The sequence below is a fragment of the Pan paniscus genome, chromosome 18 (genome assembly GCF_029289425.2).
Source record: "Pan paniscus chromosome 18, NHGRI_mPanPan1-v2.0_pri, whole genome shotgun sequence".
NCBI classification, from domain to species: domain Eukaryota; kingdom Metazoa; phylum Chordata; class Mammalia; order Primates; family Hominidae; genus Pan; species Pan paniscus.
Window position 1 is genome coordinate 91,056,337 of NC_073267.2, and position 15,684 is coordinate 91,072,020.

Sequence of the window (15,684 nt, forward strand, 5' to 3'; positions counted from 1 at the left end):
AGCAGAGACAAAGAACTGGCAGGATGAATCAGCTGACTCTGTTCAGGAATTCAGGTGAGTCCGTGTGGAGGGTTTGGATGAAGGATAATGAGCATTCAGAAAACGAGGTTGAGGAAGGAGGGAGGGGCCAGATGGTGGACACCTCAAGCACCAGGCACAAAGACCTGGACTTTTACCGGAGTAAAGGGGTACTAGTAAAGGGTGTTGAAGCCACGATCACTGGCATTTAGGGAATGGAATCCACCTGCCTATGTTATAAAGGAGGTGACTCCACGCAGCATGTTTGAATGATCAGGGCACATCAGGTTTTCCAACTAAATGATTACTTTTTAGATATTGTTCACGTGCAAGTCTCACTCCCTCCCCTGCTAGCCAATATGTTTCTTAAATTAAATGTTGATTCTTATTGCTTTTGGTTTCCCCTAAGCGCCTGGCATATGGTAGTGCTTAAATTTTTTTTTTAAATGAATGAGTGATTAAAAGCATGCGTGGATTTACATTTAGGTCTATGAGTCTCTGAAAAGAGATAGATTTTGAGCTGGATTCAAGAAAATGCATGTATTTGAGGTGGATCATAGACCTAATTGTGAAAAGGAAAACAAAAAAAGCTTCTAGAAGAAAGCACAGGAGAATCTCATGATTGCTGAGATTTCTTAAACAGATTATGAAAAGCACCAGCCATAAAAGAAAATATTGATACATTGAACTTCATGAAAACTAAGAATATCTGTTCATCAAAGATACCATTTACAGGGTAGAAAGGCAAGCCACAGACTAGGAGAAGAAATCTGTCTTTATTTATATATTATTATATATATAAAATAAAGAACACCTAAATGTTAATTTAAAAATCCAACTGTTGGCTGGGCGCGGTGGCTCATGCCTGTAATCCCAGCACTTTGGGAGGCTGAGGCGGGCAGATCACCTGAGGTTGGGAGTTCGAGAGCAGCCTGACCAACATGGCGAAACCCTGTCTCTACTAAAAATACAAAATTAGCTGGGCGTGGTGGTGCATGCCTGTAATCCCAGCTACTCGGGAGGCTGAGGCAGGAGAATCGCTTGAACCCCGGAGGTGGAGGTTGCAGTGAGCCAAGGTTATGGTGGGCTGAAATTGCACCATTGCACTCTAGCCTAGAAAACAAGAGTGAAACTCCATCTCAAAAAAAAAAAAAAAAAAAAATCCAACAGTTAAAAATGAGAGAAAACTTCAGTAATCACCTAACCCCAAAAAATCACCAAGTGATCAAAATGCATACAGAAAGGTGCTCAACATCATTATTCATTAGAGAAATACGAATGAAAATAAGACACCTACCAGGACACCTACACACCCACCAGGACAGGCATAATTAAAAGACTGATACCACCAATTACTGGAGCATGTGAAGCTACTGGAACTCTCAGACATTACTGTGGGAGTATAATTTGGTACAACCACTTTGGAAAACTGTCAGCTCAAGCTGAACGTATGTGCCAACCCTGCAACCCAGCAGCTGAACTCTTGGCCATATCCTCCTGTGGAAAAAAGTGCATAAATTCAACCATGTATTTTTATTTTATTTATTTATTGGAGATTTATTTATTTATTTATTTATTTGAGATGGAGTCTCACTCTGTTGCCCAGGCTGGAGTGCAGTGGTGCGATCTCGGCTCATTGCAACCTCCGCCTCCCGGGTTCAAGGGATTTTCCTGCCTCAGCCTTCCAAGTAGCTGAGATTACAGGTGCCCGCCACCACATATGGCTAATTTTTGTATTTTTAGGAGAGACGCTATGTTGGCCAGCCTGGTCTCAAACTCCTGGCCTCAAGTGATCTGCCCACCTCAGCCTCCCAAAGTGCCAACCATATATTTTAAATGTTCATAACAGTTTTATTAGAATAGCCCTGAAATGGAAAAATTATCTATCCATTGATAGGAAAATGGATAAATATATTGTGGAGTAGTCACACAATGGTATACTCACAGCAATAAAGAACCAACTATTGCTACAAGCAACAAAACGAAAGAATTTTGAAGATATCACATTGAGTGAAAGAAACCAAATGCAAAAGTTCAAGAACAGGAAAAACAAATCAATAGTGATAGAAGCCATAACAGTGGTTTCTTTTCTTTTCTTTTTTCTTTTGAGACAAGAGTTTCACTCTTGTTGCCCAGGCTGGAGTGCAGTGGTGTGATCTCGGCTCACTGCAACCTCTGCCTTCCGGCTTCTGCTTTCAAGTGATTCTCCTGCCTCAGCCTCCCGAGTTGCTGGGATTACAGGCACCCTCCACCAGCCTGGCTAATTTATTATTTTATTTTTTATTTTTTATTTTTTGTATTTTTAGTACAGACGGGGTTTCACCACGTTGGCCAGGCTGGTCTTGAACTCCTGACCTTGTGATCCTCCCGCCTCAGCCTCCCAAAGTGCTGGGATTACAGACGTAAGCCACGGCACCCGGCCAGTTTCTTTTGGGTAGCACTGATTGGAAACGGGCCTTAGGGAGCCTCTGGGTTGCTGGAAATGTTCTATATTTTGATGTGGCTGGGGATTTCACACGTGTGAAATGTTTCCATTTCACATGGAAACATTCATTCAGCCGTGCACTTAAGATTAGTGCACTTTACTGTGCATTATACCTCAATAAAGACATTTTTAAAAGCTAAATGTATTAAAGTATTAATTAGTTTCAAAACTTACTGGTTAAAGAAGAGGTCTGACATATTTCAGAAAACACAAGGATGGATTTAAACATTAAAAAAAAAAATAAAGGCAAGGAACATGCAATAAAAGGTGTAGAATGGGATGTTTAAAGCCCTGGAGTAGAAAATGAAGATGTCAGGTGGAGTTAGAAAATAGATGAAATTCACCAAAAACCCAGCACTAATATTAGAGAAAAACAAGGAATGAGACTGTCAACCAGAACTGGAGGAGGTATCACTGGTGGGCCCTGACTGGGAGGTGAAGAGACTAATTGACTTGAAAGTCAACTAGAAGCTAATCATTTCTGAGCTGGGCAAGGACGCCATTGATAACAAGAATGATGGTGGTGATAGTAATGATACATGTAACAGCTCTTAGCATTCACTGAACACCTGCTACGGGCCAGATCTTCTTGTCAGCACTTCATCACTGCCGTCTCATTTAATCCTCATAACCACTCTGTGAGAACTGCTACGATTGCCCCAGTTTTGCAGAGGGAGAAATTGAAGAACCAACTTCTAAGTCTGGGAGAACAGACCAAGAGGGAGGTTGTTAGGAAATCCCTTGAGTTAAATGAATTTAAATGACTTCACAGATATTTAAACAGATCTAAGGCACGGGCAAATTACTTATGTGATGTAAATTCTGCAGAATAATCCAGCTCATTGTACACCCAGCAGTACCCTGGCTAGAATTCTAGGGAGAAAACAAGCACCTTTTATATGCTTTCAGGTGTATAAACACCATAAAATACACAAACTAAATTTAAAGGGTGAAAAGTGCAAAGTGATGTATCTTGACAGGGGAGAATAAGGTTCTTGCACTGGACCTAGCTTGAAAGAAGTTATTGGGGCAACCTATGCCCAGAGCTGCTATATTGTGACCTTCTAAGGTTTGCAACGTTTATTTCAGGTCCTTTGAATCACTTTTGATAATTCATCTTCCTCCAAGTTGGCAATGTTAGGTTAGGCAGCAAGAGATGAAAAGGTCCAGGAAAATATTCATTCATTCATTCAATAAGTAAACATTTATTGAGCACATACTATATGCCAGGCATTGCTTTAGGGGCTAGGAGTACAGTGATAAGAATCCTTGCCAGGCCTCATGAAGCCTTATAATCAGAAGAGACACATAATACACTAATAAACATATATAATTTTAGGTAGTGATTACATGCAGTGAAGAAAGATGAAGCCAGTTAAGGGGAGGCGTTTATGCAGGAGTGTGAGCCAAGGCCTTTCCGAGGAGCTGAAATTGCAGCTCTGATTTAAGAATGAAAGAGCAAGCTATGAGAATGTGAGGAAAGAGAGTTCCAGGCTGAGCAATTAGCCAGTGCAAAAGCCCTGAGGTGGGAATATACTAGGCTTGTTCAAGAAAGAGCAAGGCCAGTTTGGTTGGTGCACACTGAGGGCAGAATGGCAGGAAATGAGGCCATGGAGGAAGCCGGATCACGCAGGGCTTTTTAGACCACGGTAAGGGCTTTGGGTTTTTTCCCTAATTTGAAGGAAAGCCATGGAAGAGCTTTGAACTGGGAAGTGACTTGATCTGATTACCTTAGGAGGAGAAACAATTCATAAGGGGGCAAGAGAGAAAGCAGGGGGAGCAGTTAGGAGGCTGTTGCAGGAGAGCTGAATGGTACCTGGATCAGCGTGGTCTTGGTGGAGGTGGGGAGAAGTGGCTGGATTCAGAAGTTAGCCTGCAGGGCTGGGCATGGTGGCTCACACCTGTAATCCCAGCACTTTGGGAGGCTGAGGTGAGCAGATCACCTGAGGTCAGGAGTTCGAGACCAGCCTGACCAACATGGTGAAATGCTGTCTCTACTAAAAATACAAAAATTAGCTGGGTGTGGTGGTGGGCACCTGTAATCCCAGCTACTTGGGGAGCCTGAGGAAGGAGAATCACTTGAATCTCAGAGGTGGAGGTTGCAGTGAGCCACTACACTCCAGCCTGGGTGACAGAGCAACACTCTGTCTCAAAAAAAGAAAAAAGAAAAGAAAAGAAAAGAAAAGAAAAAGTAGTCTGCAGGAAGAGCTGCAGGATTCACTAGAGAATTGGATGAAGGGTATGAGAGACAGAGGTCAAGAATGACCCTAAGTTTCTGTCTCTAGGTAAATGAATGCTGCTGCCATTTACTTGGAAAATGATTAGGTTTAGGGGTAAAATCAGGACTTTTTTTTTTTTTTTTTGAAACGGGGCCTTACTGTGTCTCCCAGGCTGGAGTGCAGTGGCATGATCACGGATCCCTGCAGACTCGACCTCTTGGGCTCAAGTGATCCTCCCACCTCAGCCTCCCGAGTAGCTGGGACTAAAGGTAGGTGTCACCACACCCAGCTAATTTTTTTTTTTTAAGTAGAAGCTTACTTTCTGAGGTGTTAAATTCTAGGTTCCTATTATTCAAATGGCAATGTCAAGCAGACTGGTGAATATTTCCGTTTTGAGTTCATTGGGGAAATATGAAAAATAACATGTGAAGTAATCCCTTGTAAACAGAAAAATCTCAATTCTATTAGAATTTATTCCTTCAGCAAATATTTATTGGGCACCTACTGTGTGTCAGGCACTGTACTGGGTGCTGGGGTAGAGTACATGATGAATTTGGATAGGAACAGTTACTACCTTCATGGAGTTTCATTACAATTTAATTAGTTCACCGGTTTCTGAGACACTTCTCTGAGTACTGTGTAAATACATAGAACCAACTCTGAAGCGTTATAAATACTGAGATGTTCTCTGACTCAGCAATTTGAAAGAGCCTAGACTTTTTTTTGGAAAGAAAACAGCTATATATAGATTTGGACAAATGAAAGATTTACCCAATAAAATATCTGAAGACTACCTTAAAATGAATCAGAAGAGACTGTCTCAAACAAATGAATGTTTATGACAAGTCGACTTGGTGTAATGGAAAAGCTTACAGGGCTGGAAAGCAGAAGATCTAGACCTTAGTCTGTTCTGCCCTGACTGGGTCACACCTATAACCTTGACTGAGTGATTTGCTCATCTGTACTTTGGTTTTCTCTTCAATAAGATAAATCCATTGGACTTGATATTTGCTAAAGAATTTTCAAACTGTTAATATTTTCTTTGCATTATTTCTCTTACTGGACTCTCTAAGTAGTTTTTAGGAAATAAAAGCCCAAACCCCCAAGTGGATTCCTCTCTTGAGGGCACATTTTTCAAAGCAAAAGAAAGCTTTTTTTTCCCTTTTTGCAAAAAGACATTGCTTTCTTGTTTTTTTAATGATTGTAAAAAATTATGCATGATCAGTACAGAAAATAGAAATCGAGGAAAATACAGAGTAAAAGCTTCTATAATAACACTGAGACAACTATGCTTTCACCATCACTGTATCTGTAGCAGGTATCATACAGCAGGTGCTTTAAAAACAGTTGTTGAATGAATGATTACTGTTAATATCTTGCAAACATCCTTTTTGGTCCTCAGACCAAAAACGAATACATAAATAAATCCTTTCTCTGTGTTGTTTCACCTCTAAACCAGAAGAGCTCAGTAAAGCCACCAGAGACTAAAACTGTTAGGACAGTATCAAATCTCTTACATTGTAATATGTTTCACAATGACAGTTGATATCTGATGCCTATGGAATATAAGGAAACAATAACATTTAATCCATCATTCTGATAGGCACAATATCAAGGGTGGCTCAGTTTGAGCAATATCAAGAAGGCTGCAAAACAGTCCACAGTACTTCAGCTCAAGCAAGAGTGGCTCCGGCAGCACTGGGAGAGTTGGCTCTGCCTCCTGAATCCTTCTTCCCACACTTGGGCCCTCTTCCTTGCCCACAGCACCAGGAGGAGCTTTCTGGGGCACGTGAATTCCACTCAACACATTTTATTGGCAACCTAGCATCCATTTGATCATCAACTACATTTTCAGTAAACTAATCGTTTCCTGATTACCTCTGAACATGAATTACAGCCAGATCTTGTCTGTAGACCCATGCTACATTTTTTCCTCCAAATGGAATTAGTTGCTAATGTTGAAAATCCGGAATATTCAACATGTAAGTCTGAATTGTCAGAATCTCTTAAAAAGTTGTTAGATCCACCACCACTGGGCCCCTATCGCACAGAGCAATCAATCAGAGCTGAGGAGCATGTGCTCTTCAGCTCCCATAAGCCCACCTACTCCTATTGTCTGACATCCCACATCCCACATCCCACAGTTTGCTTTGCTAATTTACCTGATACGCTCCTGCTAATTATGTAAAACATTCATGGGGTACCTACTACACATCAGGCACTGTGTAAGTCCTGGGAACATAGGCAGATAAGGCAAAGCCCCTGCCTTGGAGGAGCTCACAACCCAGCAGTGGAAATGACTTACAAACCAGTAAATTACAGTACAGTATGGTGAGTACAGCACAGCAGCAGGAGCATGCAGAGGACTGACCCACTCTGTCCTGGGAAGGCAGCTGAAGATTTCCTGAAGGCCATGTTTAAGCTGGGTTTTGAAGGATGAATAAGAGTTCACCAGGCCGATGGAGCGGTGGGGAATACTAGCAACAGTGTGGGTGGTATTAAATATATATATAAGGTCTTCTTCTGCTTAGCTGCCTGTTGCACAGATGATCCTCTCAAGCCAGCAACTACCCTTCTCTTGATGGTCATTCCATTTCCTCCTTCTATCAAAACAACAGGGAAGGTTCACCTTTACCTGGAAGAGCCTGCCTGACAAATCCCCATTCACCTCCAGTTACTTCAACTAAGGCAACCTTCCTACTCGGATAATTGGTTACCTGACTGTGATCCTACTATTGGAGTTCTTTGTTTTGGAACCTCTGGTATTTAAAGAATAGACTAGCACAATAAGCAATTAATAAGTACTTATCAAATATTTACATTGTATAGAGAACTCTCCCTGGTTTTTGACCTTAAAAATGGCAAACACAAATTAACTAAGAACAGACAGAGAATACAGTTCAGAAAACATTTATTTATTTTATTTTTTATTTTTTTTGAGACAGAGTCTTGCTCTGTCACCCAGGCTGGAGTGCAATGGCGCGATCTCGGCTCACTGCAACCTCTGCCTCCCGGGCTCAAGTGATTCTCCTGCCTCAGCCTCCTGAGCAGTGGGGATTACAGGTGCCTGCCACCACACCTAGCTAATTTTTGTATTTTTAGTAGAGACAGCGTTTTACCATGTTGGCCAGGCTGGTCTCGAACTTCTGACCTCGTGATCCACCCATCTTGGCCTCCCAAGAAACATTTATTAAGTGTCTGATATTCAGGTGTTTTTCTTTTTTTTAATCCCTCCATCCATCCAACATTCAGTTAGCACTATTACGCACCAAGTACTGTGCTTGGTACCTGGAAATCATGCTGAGCTACAATAAACATAGTATAGCAGGTGACATGGATAAATAAACCCATTATAAAAAGTTTCTTGCTCGAGCAATGTTCAAAATACAGCAACTGCTTGGAGAAAGGAATGTCAGCTGCTCACAGGGATACTGGGTAGGTATCATGGAGAAGATATGTCCAAGCTGCTTGTCTTGTGTGTTTCTTACCTTTTTAAATATATTTTTCAGCCGGGTGTGGTGGCTTACGCCTGTAATTCCAGCACTTTGGGAAGCCAAGGTGGGTGGATCACAAGGTCAGGAGTTCGATACCAGCCTGGCCAACATGGTAAAACCCCATCTCTACTAAAGATGCAAAAGTTAGCCAGGCATGGTGGCACATGCCTGTAGTCCCAGCTACTTGGGAGGCTGAGGCAGGAGAACCACTTGAACCTGGGAGGCGGAGGTTGCAGTGTACAGAGATTGCACAGCTGCACTCCAGCCTGGGCAATAGAGCGAGTCTCCATCTCAAAAAAAAAAAAAGAAAGAGGAAAATATTTTTCAACATCCACAAAAATATAGAACAGTACAATGAATCTCCACATCCCCATTAAACATCCACAACAATATAGAGACAGTACAACGAATCTCCACATCCCCATTACGTGGCTTTAACAATTAGTAACTTGTGGCCACTTTTGACTCATCTACACTCCCATCTGCTTCCCCATCCCTTTGTTTTGTTTTGAAGCAAATCCTAGACATCTTTATCATTGCATCCGGGAACACTGAGCTGCATTTACAGAAGAAAGTGGAAATGCATGTGTCTTCCACAGCCGTACCCTCCCCATCTATTCTTCTGCCCTGAAAACAGTTAGATACTCGGATTCCTGCCAGTGACTCCAAAGCCTTGGCTGGTTCAGGGTAAATACCCAATACTTTATTGGAGCCTTTCAGTTGGTTGAAGGACAGTGAAAATTCCATCCTGTCTTGCCTGGAATGCTAGCCACATTCTTCTGGTCCGGAGTCCTCATAAAATTGCTAATTTTTTAGAGGCTTATGGAGTACCTAACGTTTGCACAAAATGGTAGCTACATTCCACACTCCCATGTGCCCTGAGCAACCTCCAGGGAAACTTCAGATACCGTGGGGCTTGGCCTGCCAGCTGAGCTGACCCAGCGATCCTTTCTATCACAGCTTTGATCTTCACTGGGTTGGGAGCCTGTCTGAATCTAAACATCTGCCTCTCTACTGCCCACCCCTTCCGCATTTCCTAGCTCTCCCTGAAAGGTGCAAACATGCATGCAGTTACTCAAACAGAATATTTATCCTTAACTCCCTCTCCCTCACAATTTTTTTTAAAACAATCCACTATTGTCTACCCCCCACCCCCGCATCACCCTTTCATCCAGGTGCCCATTCCCTTCTCTCTAGTCCTGCAATACCTAAGCATAGATCTGCCTTTAGCACATCCATCCCCGCCTTATTCTGCACGCAGGAGCTAAGTGACCTGCACAAAACCCCCTGCTAAATACGGTACTTCCATGGTTCTTCACCCCTGCAGAAACCAAACTCCTTCCCACACCAAGGAGGCCCTGCAAAATTTAAGGCCTCCTTCGGACTTCTCCAGCTTCATCTGCTACGTCTCCTTCGTAGCCCGCAACCAAAACCATCTTTTCCGGGTCTGTTTTCTCGGGTTTTTGTCCCCTCACCTGGGCAGCTCCTTTTCTCTCATAAATAAAGAAAGCTACAGCGACTTCGCCCTTGCTTCCATGCATCATCTCATGAGTCCACAACAACACTAAGAATTCGCTTTCATTTTGCAGACGGAGAAACTGAGGATGGGCACCTTACCCATGGCCACACAGCTAGTAAGTGGAACAGCTGCAACCAGGATTCAAACTCGCGGCTCCAGAGGCCACAGGCTTAACCACGGAATCCTAGCCCGCCCGCACATCCCTCCATCGCGGCAGCGACCTATGTCATGCGGATACACCTTCCGCTGCACCCAGCCGGAGCTGGTTAGGCGGGCGGAGGAAGGAGGCTTCTGATTGGCCGTCTCCAGCAGCGGAGGCGAGAGGGCGGGGAGCGACGGTGCGGGGGCGTCGCGGAGAAATGACTTCATGACGCGGCTTCTTAAAGGCGCCGGCCCAGCGCGCCGCGGATGGCACAGGCGCGTCCCGGGGGCTCCAGCTTCTGCTCAGAGCGCGGAGAGCCGGGCCGGGCGGGCGCGCGCGCAGGACTCGGGCCGCTCGAGGGGTCCGGCCGGTCGGTGTCGGGAGCCGGACAGAGGAGCGGGCGCCGCGATGGCTGAGGGCAGTGCCGTGTCTGACCCTCAGCACGCCGCGCGTCTGCTGCGAGCGCTCAGCTCTTTCCGCGAGGAGTCTCGCTTCTGCGACGCGCACCTGGTCCTCGACGGGGAGGAGATCCCGGTGCAGAAGAACATCCTGGCGGCGGCCAGCCCGTACATCAGGTGGGGAGGGGGCTACGGCGGGCGGGCGCGGCGGTGCTGCCCGGAGCCGGAGGCGGGGCGGCCGGGCCGGGCGTGGCCCCCAGACCCTGTCCCCTGTCCCCGCTGCCGGGGTCCCCGCGTCACCGTTGGCGCGGCGTCCCTCCCGGCAAGCGCCGGAACCCGGCCCCGCTGACCGCGTCCCCAGGGCGGCCTCTGTGGCTTCCAGGCCCGCGCTCCCCACGGGACCCCCGCGCCCCCTGGAGTTGTCCCCGGACCCGGACCGCGATCCCCCGCCTTGTCCCTCCCGGTTCCCACCGCCGCGGCGAGCGCCCGGCCTCGGAGACCCTGAGTCCCCCAGACGCCGTCCTGGGCCGGCCGGGACCCGCACCTGCGGGCTGGGCGAGGCCGCGCCGAGGAAGAGTCACCCCCTCGTCCAGGCCGGGCCCGCGGTCCCCGCTGAAGTTCGCCAGTCGCTCGCCTCTGAATCCACGCGCGGGGGCTGGGCCGGCGCCGCCAACCCGGCGGGGAGCGCCCTGCCCGCTGGGAGGCCGGACAGACAGCGCCTCGCTGGGTGCAGGCAGAGAAAACCCTCTCGATGTTCTCCTTGGGTTGGTAGTCCGAACCTCCGGGCGAAATTCTTCTCCTTGCCAAACGTGTGTTTTCAGCTCCATTCTGGTAACTGTTTAAAAGAGGAGTTACACGTTGAAGTAAACTGTAGCGAATTCTCAGGATGCTGTTACAACCCGAGGACCGTGAGAGCCTTGCGACTAAGGGCATTTTAATACTTTAGTAAAGCAAAGCTTAACCAGATTTGCCAACTCAACTAACCAGGTTAATTAAAAGGTTGATAAGAGTGCTTATACAAGTGTATCAGATCTTGCAGGAGACTATCTTTTCTTTTAGCAACCTTCTTGCAAACTAGGTTGCTGTTTTAATAAAAGGGAAGGGGGGAATGCTAAAAACTGGAGAAACTGCCCAGTAAGCTGGTTAAATATAAGCTAGTGGTAGAGAATATCACTACAATTGACAGGTCAGAAAAAGCAAAATGATGTGTGTTCTTAGCGCTTTGTCCCAGCAAAACCACCACACACGCTACACTTTAACCTTTGCATTGGGGAGATATTTGTGCTAAACTTAGAAGAAGTTCAAGTGCCCTTGTAACTTCTGGTTTCTCTTGGATTTGTTTTGTGAATCCATTCGCGCTCTTTGGCGGTGGGGAGTGTGGAGGGGTCGGGGAGCGGGGCGGCAGTAGGGTCTGGGGTAGCATCGTTAGTACAGAATTTGGATTGCTAATGTGACAGACAGCTTCTAGCTGGCAGTTCCGAGGTTTGAGCAACCCATCTCAAATTGGAGTCAGCAGACCAAAGTCTTCCCTGTTTGGGAAAATGCTGAAGAAAACTACTTTAGATGCATTATTGTTATAGTTCTTTAAATGGCATCCGTTTGGCTTAAAAGAAGTAAATTGCAAATTGCCGAATCCTTGCTTGTTATCCTTGTTCGTTTTTCTCCATAGCACTTACCGCTATGATGTACCCCATATTTTACACATTTACTTTGGTGGTCTTTCCCAACCACAATGTGACCTCAATGAGGTCGTGGTGTTTTGTTTTTCGAGACTGAGTTTCACTCTTTAGCCCAGGCTAGAGTGCAGTGGCGTGATCTCGGCCCACTGCAACCTCCGCATTCCAGTTTCAAGCGATTCTCCTGCCTCAGCCTCCCGAGTAGCTGGGATTACAAGCGCCCGCCACCACGCCCGGATAATTTTTGTATTTTTAGTAGAGACGGGGTTTTACCATGTTGGCCAGGCTGGTCTCGAACTCCTGACCTCGTGATCCGCCCACCTCGGCCTCCCAAAGGGCTGGGATTACAGGCGTGAGCCGTGGCACCCGGCGGTGTTTTCTTGTATTCACTGCTTTACTCTTTGCACCCAGAAAGAACTGTGCCTATCAGTTAATGTATTGAATGAATGACTGCCTTTCTTTCTACCACAGCAAATGTGTACATTAGAAAATTGGCTCTATTACATTTTCATAGTACACAGACACTCAGTTATACCTAATTGAGAAACGCACTGGATTCAGAGTTTGAAGACCGGCTTTGTGCTTCCAGCTTTTACTCATATTAGCTGTGAGTTACTGGTAGATGAGAAGGCTTCAGCTCACTAATCTGATGAATGAGGGATAAAAATGAGTCTTCTCATTTAATCACACCTGTGAAGAAATGTGTAATAGTGTTGACACCTCATAGGTCTGTTCCCATGTCTTCAAAGGTAGTACCCATTGAATTAGGAAATATCTGTAGTCCGGTTCTTTCACTTTCTAAATAAGAAAATAGGGGCTCAGTGGACATTAGTGACTTGTGTTATGAGGTTATTAGTACTTAATGGTTGAACTAGGATTAGACTCCAAATTAATTACGCCTAACCGCCTTCCTACTCTTGCCCTACCACGTTAGAGCATTACTTGTATTTCACTGTTCTCTTTGTGTAAACTCTACTGTTAGCTGGCTTACAATATCTTATAGTTAAAATGTTTATCAAGCACTTTTACATACTGTGTCATTTTGGTTTCCATTTTCAATCATCTTTAAAGACAAGGCAGATTTTTTTTTTTTATGTTTTATGGATAAACATGAATCAGTCAATATGTGTTTCATCAGTGACAGATTAATTGCTTTAAGTTTATTTGGCTATTGAAGTGATAGAATGTCTTGGGATGTTTTTAAAAATTATCAATTTCAAAGCTGTTTCAAAGTAATTTGATGAATCTGTATCACTAACTAGAAAGAAATTTGTTAATTTATTTTTACTGGTAATTTTAATACCAATAATATTGGGCTTTTATAATGTGTTTGTTTTGTTTGAATAGCACTTTAGAGAATTATATTGAAACAAAATATATTTATGTATTCTAGAACTTGATGTTTCTTATCTTTCCCTTTTGAAACTTAAGCATTTAGTACTGTGATATCATTATTCTGTGAATTGAATGTTCAAAAGTTTGGTAATCTCTGAAGTTTTATAAAATTCTGATTTTGTTTAATGTCTGTGTTTGGCCTAGTGTTGGTAACTGTCATAAGTGGTTGTGTGATTCTGTGGTTTAGAAGCAATGGTATGGCCTGGCATGGTAGCTCACACCTGTAATCCTAGCACTGTGAAAGGTGGAGGTGGGAGGATCATTTGAGGCCAGCAGTTCGAGACTAGCCTGGGCAACATAGTGAGACCCAGTCTGTACAATAATAAATCATGTATATAAAAAATAGGAGCAGTATTGTCTTTTGCTTACTATGTGCCCAACAAAGGAAGCCAGTCCAACTCTGTCACACTGGGAATTAAAGTAACTTGTTTGGCATACTTTCTACTTAATATCGAAAAGTCTTTTGACTTATTGGTTTAATCTTTTATTCTGCTTTATCTTTGGTCTAGCCCTTGTTTTTCCTGCTGACACCCTTAGCAATCATACCATATTAGAAAGATTTTAAATATAAAAGGAAAAAGCCAGAAAACTCAGCTTTGGCAGCACACCCTCAAGATCAGCTCAGAGAGGACTGGCATTCCCGGGTTATGTAGAGAGAGCATGTGTCATGCAGCCCTAGGGTGCAGCTGCTCCAGGAAGGAGGCAGGACCTCCTGCGGTCCCTTAGCTCAGTAAATGGCATGCATGCCCCTTTCCCAGCATGCTCCTTTCCCAAAGCTTTTCCTCCTTTTGGTTCCTGGGTGAGATTTTCTCTTTGGTTTGTTGGGGAAACTAAAGCTAAAAGTAGTTGACAGGCTGGGCACAGTGGCTCATGGCTGTAATTACAGCACTTTGGGAGGCTGAGGCGGGAGGATCCCTTGACCCCGGGAGTTCCAGGATGCAGTGAGCTATGACTGCCACTGCACTGCAGCCTGCCTGGGTGACAGAGAGAGACCCTGTCTCTTAAATTAAAAAAAAAAATGATATAGATTATATATATATATATATATATATATATATATATATATATATATATCTAACAACCTTTCTAAGAGTGGCAAAACCGAATTCATAGTCACAAGCACCCACAGAGCCTTTTCTTTCTCATCAACTCTGAGACCTTCTGGGGAAAGCTCCCTGGGGCTTGCAGGAAATTTATTTTTCTTTTGAATATTACAGTTTGGTCTGCTTCATGTCTGAGGCTCTTCCGATTCTGGCACAGTCCCATTGATCTGATGCAAAGTTCAGACCCATTTCTCTCCTGAGCTATGGTTCTTGGTGAGTAATATATGTGAAAAGGATTTGAAAATGAACTGCTATGTGCTTCTGCAGTGACATTATGGTGGCTCTGTACAGGTTTCCAGTCCTGTGATCACTTGTAAAATTTAGGGTTTTCTAGAGACCTATTGCAACAAAAGTTTGTTTAGCTCTCAGTCCTGGAGAGAAAATGAAAAAAAAGATTCCTAAGATTTTTAGATCCTTTGATGAGTCAGCTAAGAATGTGAGTGGCTTCCCCCCGACCCCCCCTTATTTTTTGAGAGAAGGCAGGTCTAGTGAGGTTAGAATGAGACATAGGGCCTGAAATCCAGCCTAGGTCATCATGAGCGACTTTTCTGGGCTCTAGCTTCCTTATCTGTGAAGTGAGGTGGTTGGGCTACATGGACAGCAAATCCCCTTTAAGTCTAAGTTATGTAGCTCTATGCTATTTTTGTTTTGCCTCATGTGTATGTGTTGTGAGGAGGAGGGCCTGTTTCTGTTTTTATAGCTTTATTGTGTCATTTAAAGTTTTGTTTTATGTTAATATTAAAGCATTTCCATTCCCCTGTCATACAGGACTTTATTGGGTATTCTGTTGTATGAATCCAGGCCTGTAGAGTTGTATCACAACAATCATTTATTTTATGCTGTTAATCTGGGTATGTTCCAAGGCCTAATTATTGATGAGCCTGTTTTGCCATTTACATATAAAGTTTGACTCACAGATGATACTGATTAAACTACTTAAGGAGACTAATAGGATCTCTGTAGGAGGTCCAAGTTTCGTAGTAACATAGACATTATTTTTTGAATATCTGAAACATACACTGTAGTTTAATGTCACATGGGCACTAAAGTCCGTGAGTACTATGTGGTGTGTGCAGAGCCTGCTTTTCATCCCCAGTTTACTTTTGTTGATTAATTTATGTGAATAACTGCATAGCCTCTTATTAGATTCTTTGCTTCCCTGTTAATGCTGAGAATACACTCCCGAGGCAGCAGCATCCACTAAGTGTTCCCTGGTAATGAGAGTCTGGCTGTGA

The 15,684-nt window shown here is 44.2% G+C and overlaps 1 protein-coding gene across 3 annotated transcripts in view; it reads left to right on the forward strand.

Annotated features, from left to right (window-relative positions):
- The first annotated feature begins 587 nt into the window (after positions 1–587).
- Positions 588–15,684, forward strand: part of GAN (gigaxonin) — an 83,706-nt gene continuing 68,609 nt past the window's right edge. For 2 of the 3 annotated variants that reach the window (XR_008621540.2, XM_003820889.5), the window contains exon 1: positions 588–10,452. Coding sequence is in view for 1 of the 3 variants with exons in the window: in XM_003820889.5 (XP_003820937.2) it covers positions 10,103–10,452 (350 nt within the window). In the remaining 2 variants the exon portion in view is untranslated. The remainder of the gene's footprint in view (positions 10,453–15,684) is intronic. The other variant, XM_034940792.3, reaches the window with a different exon arrangement.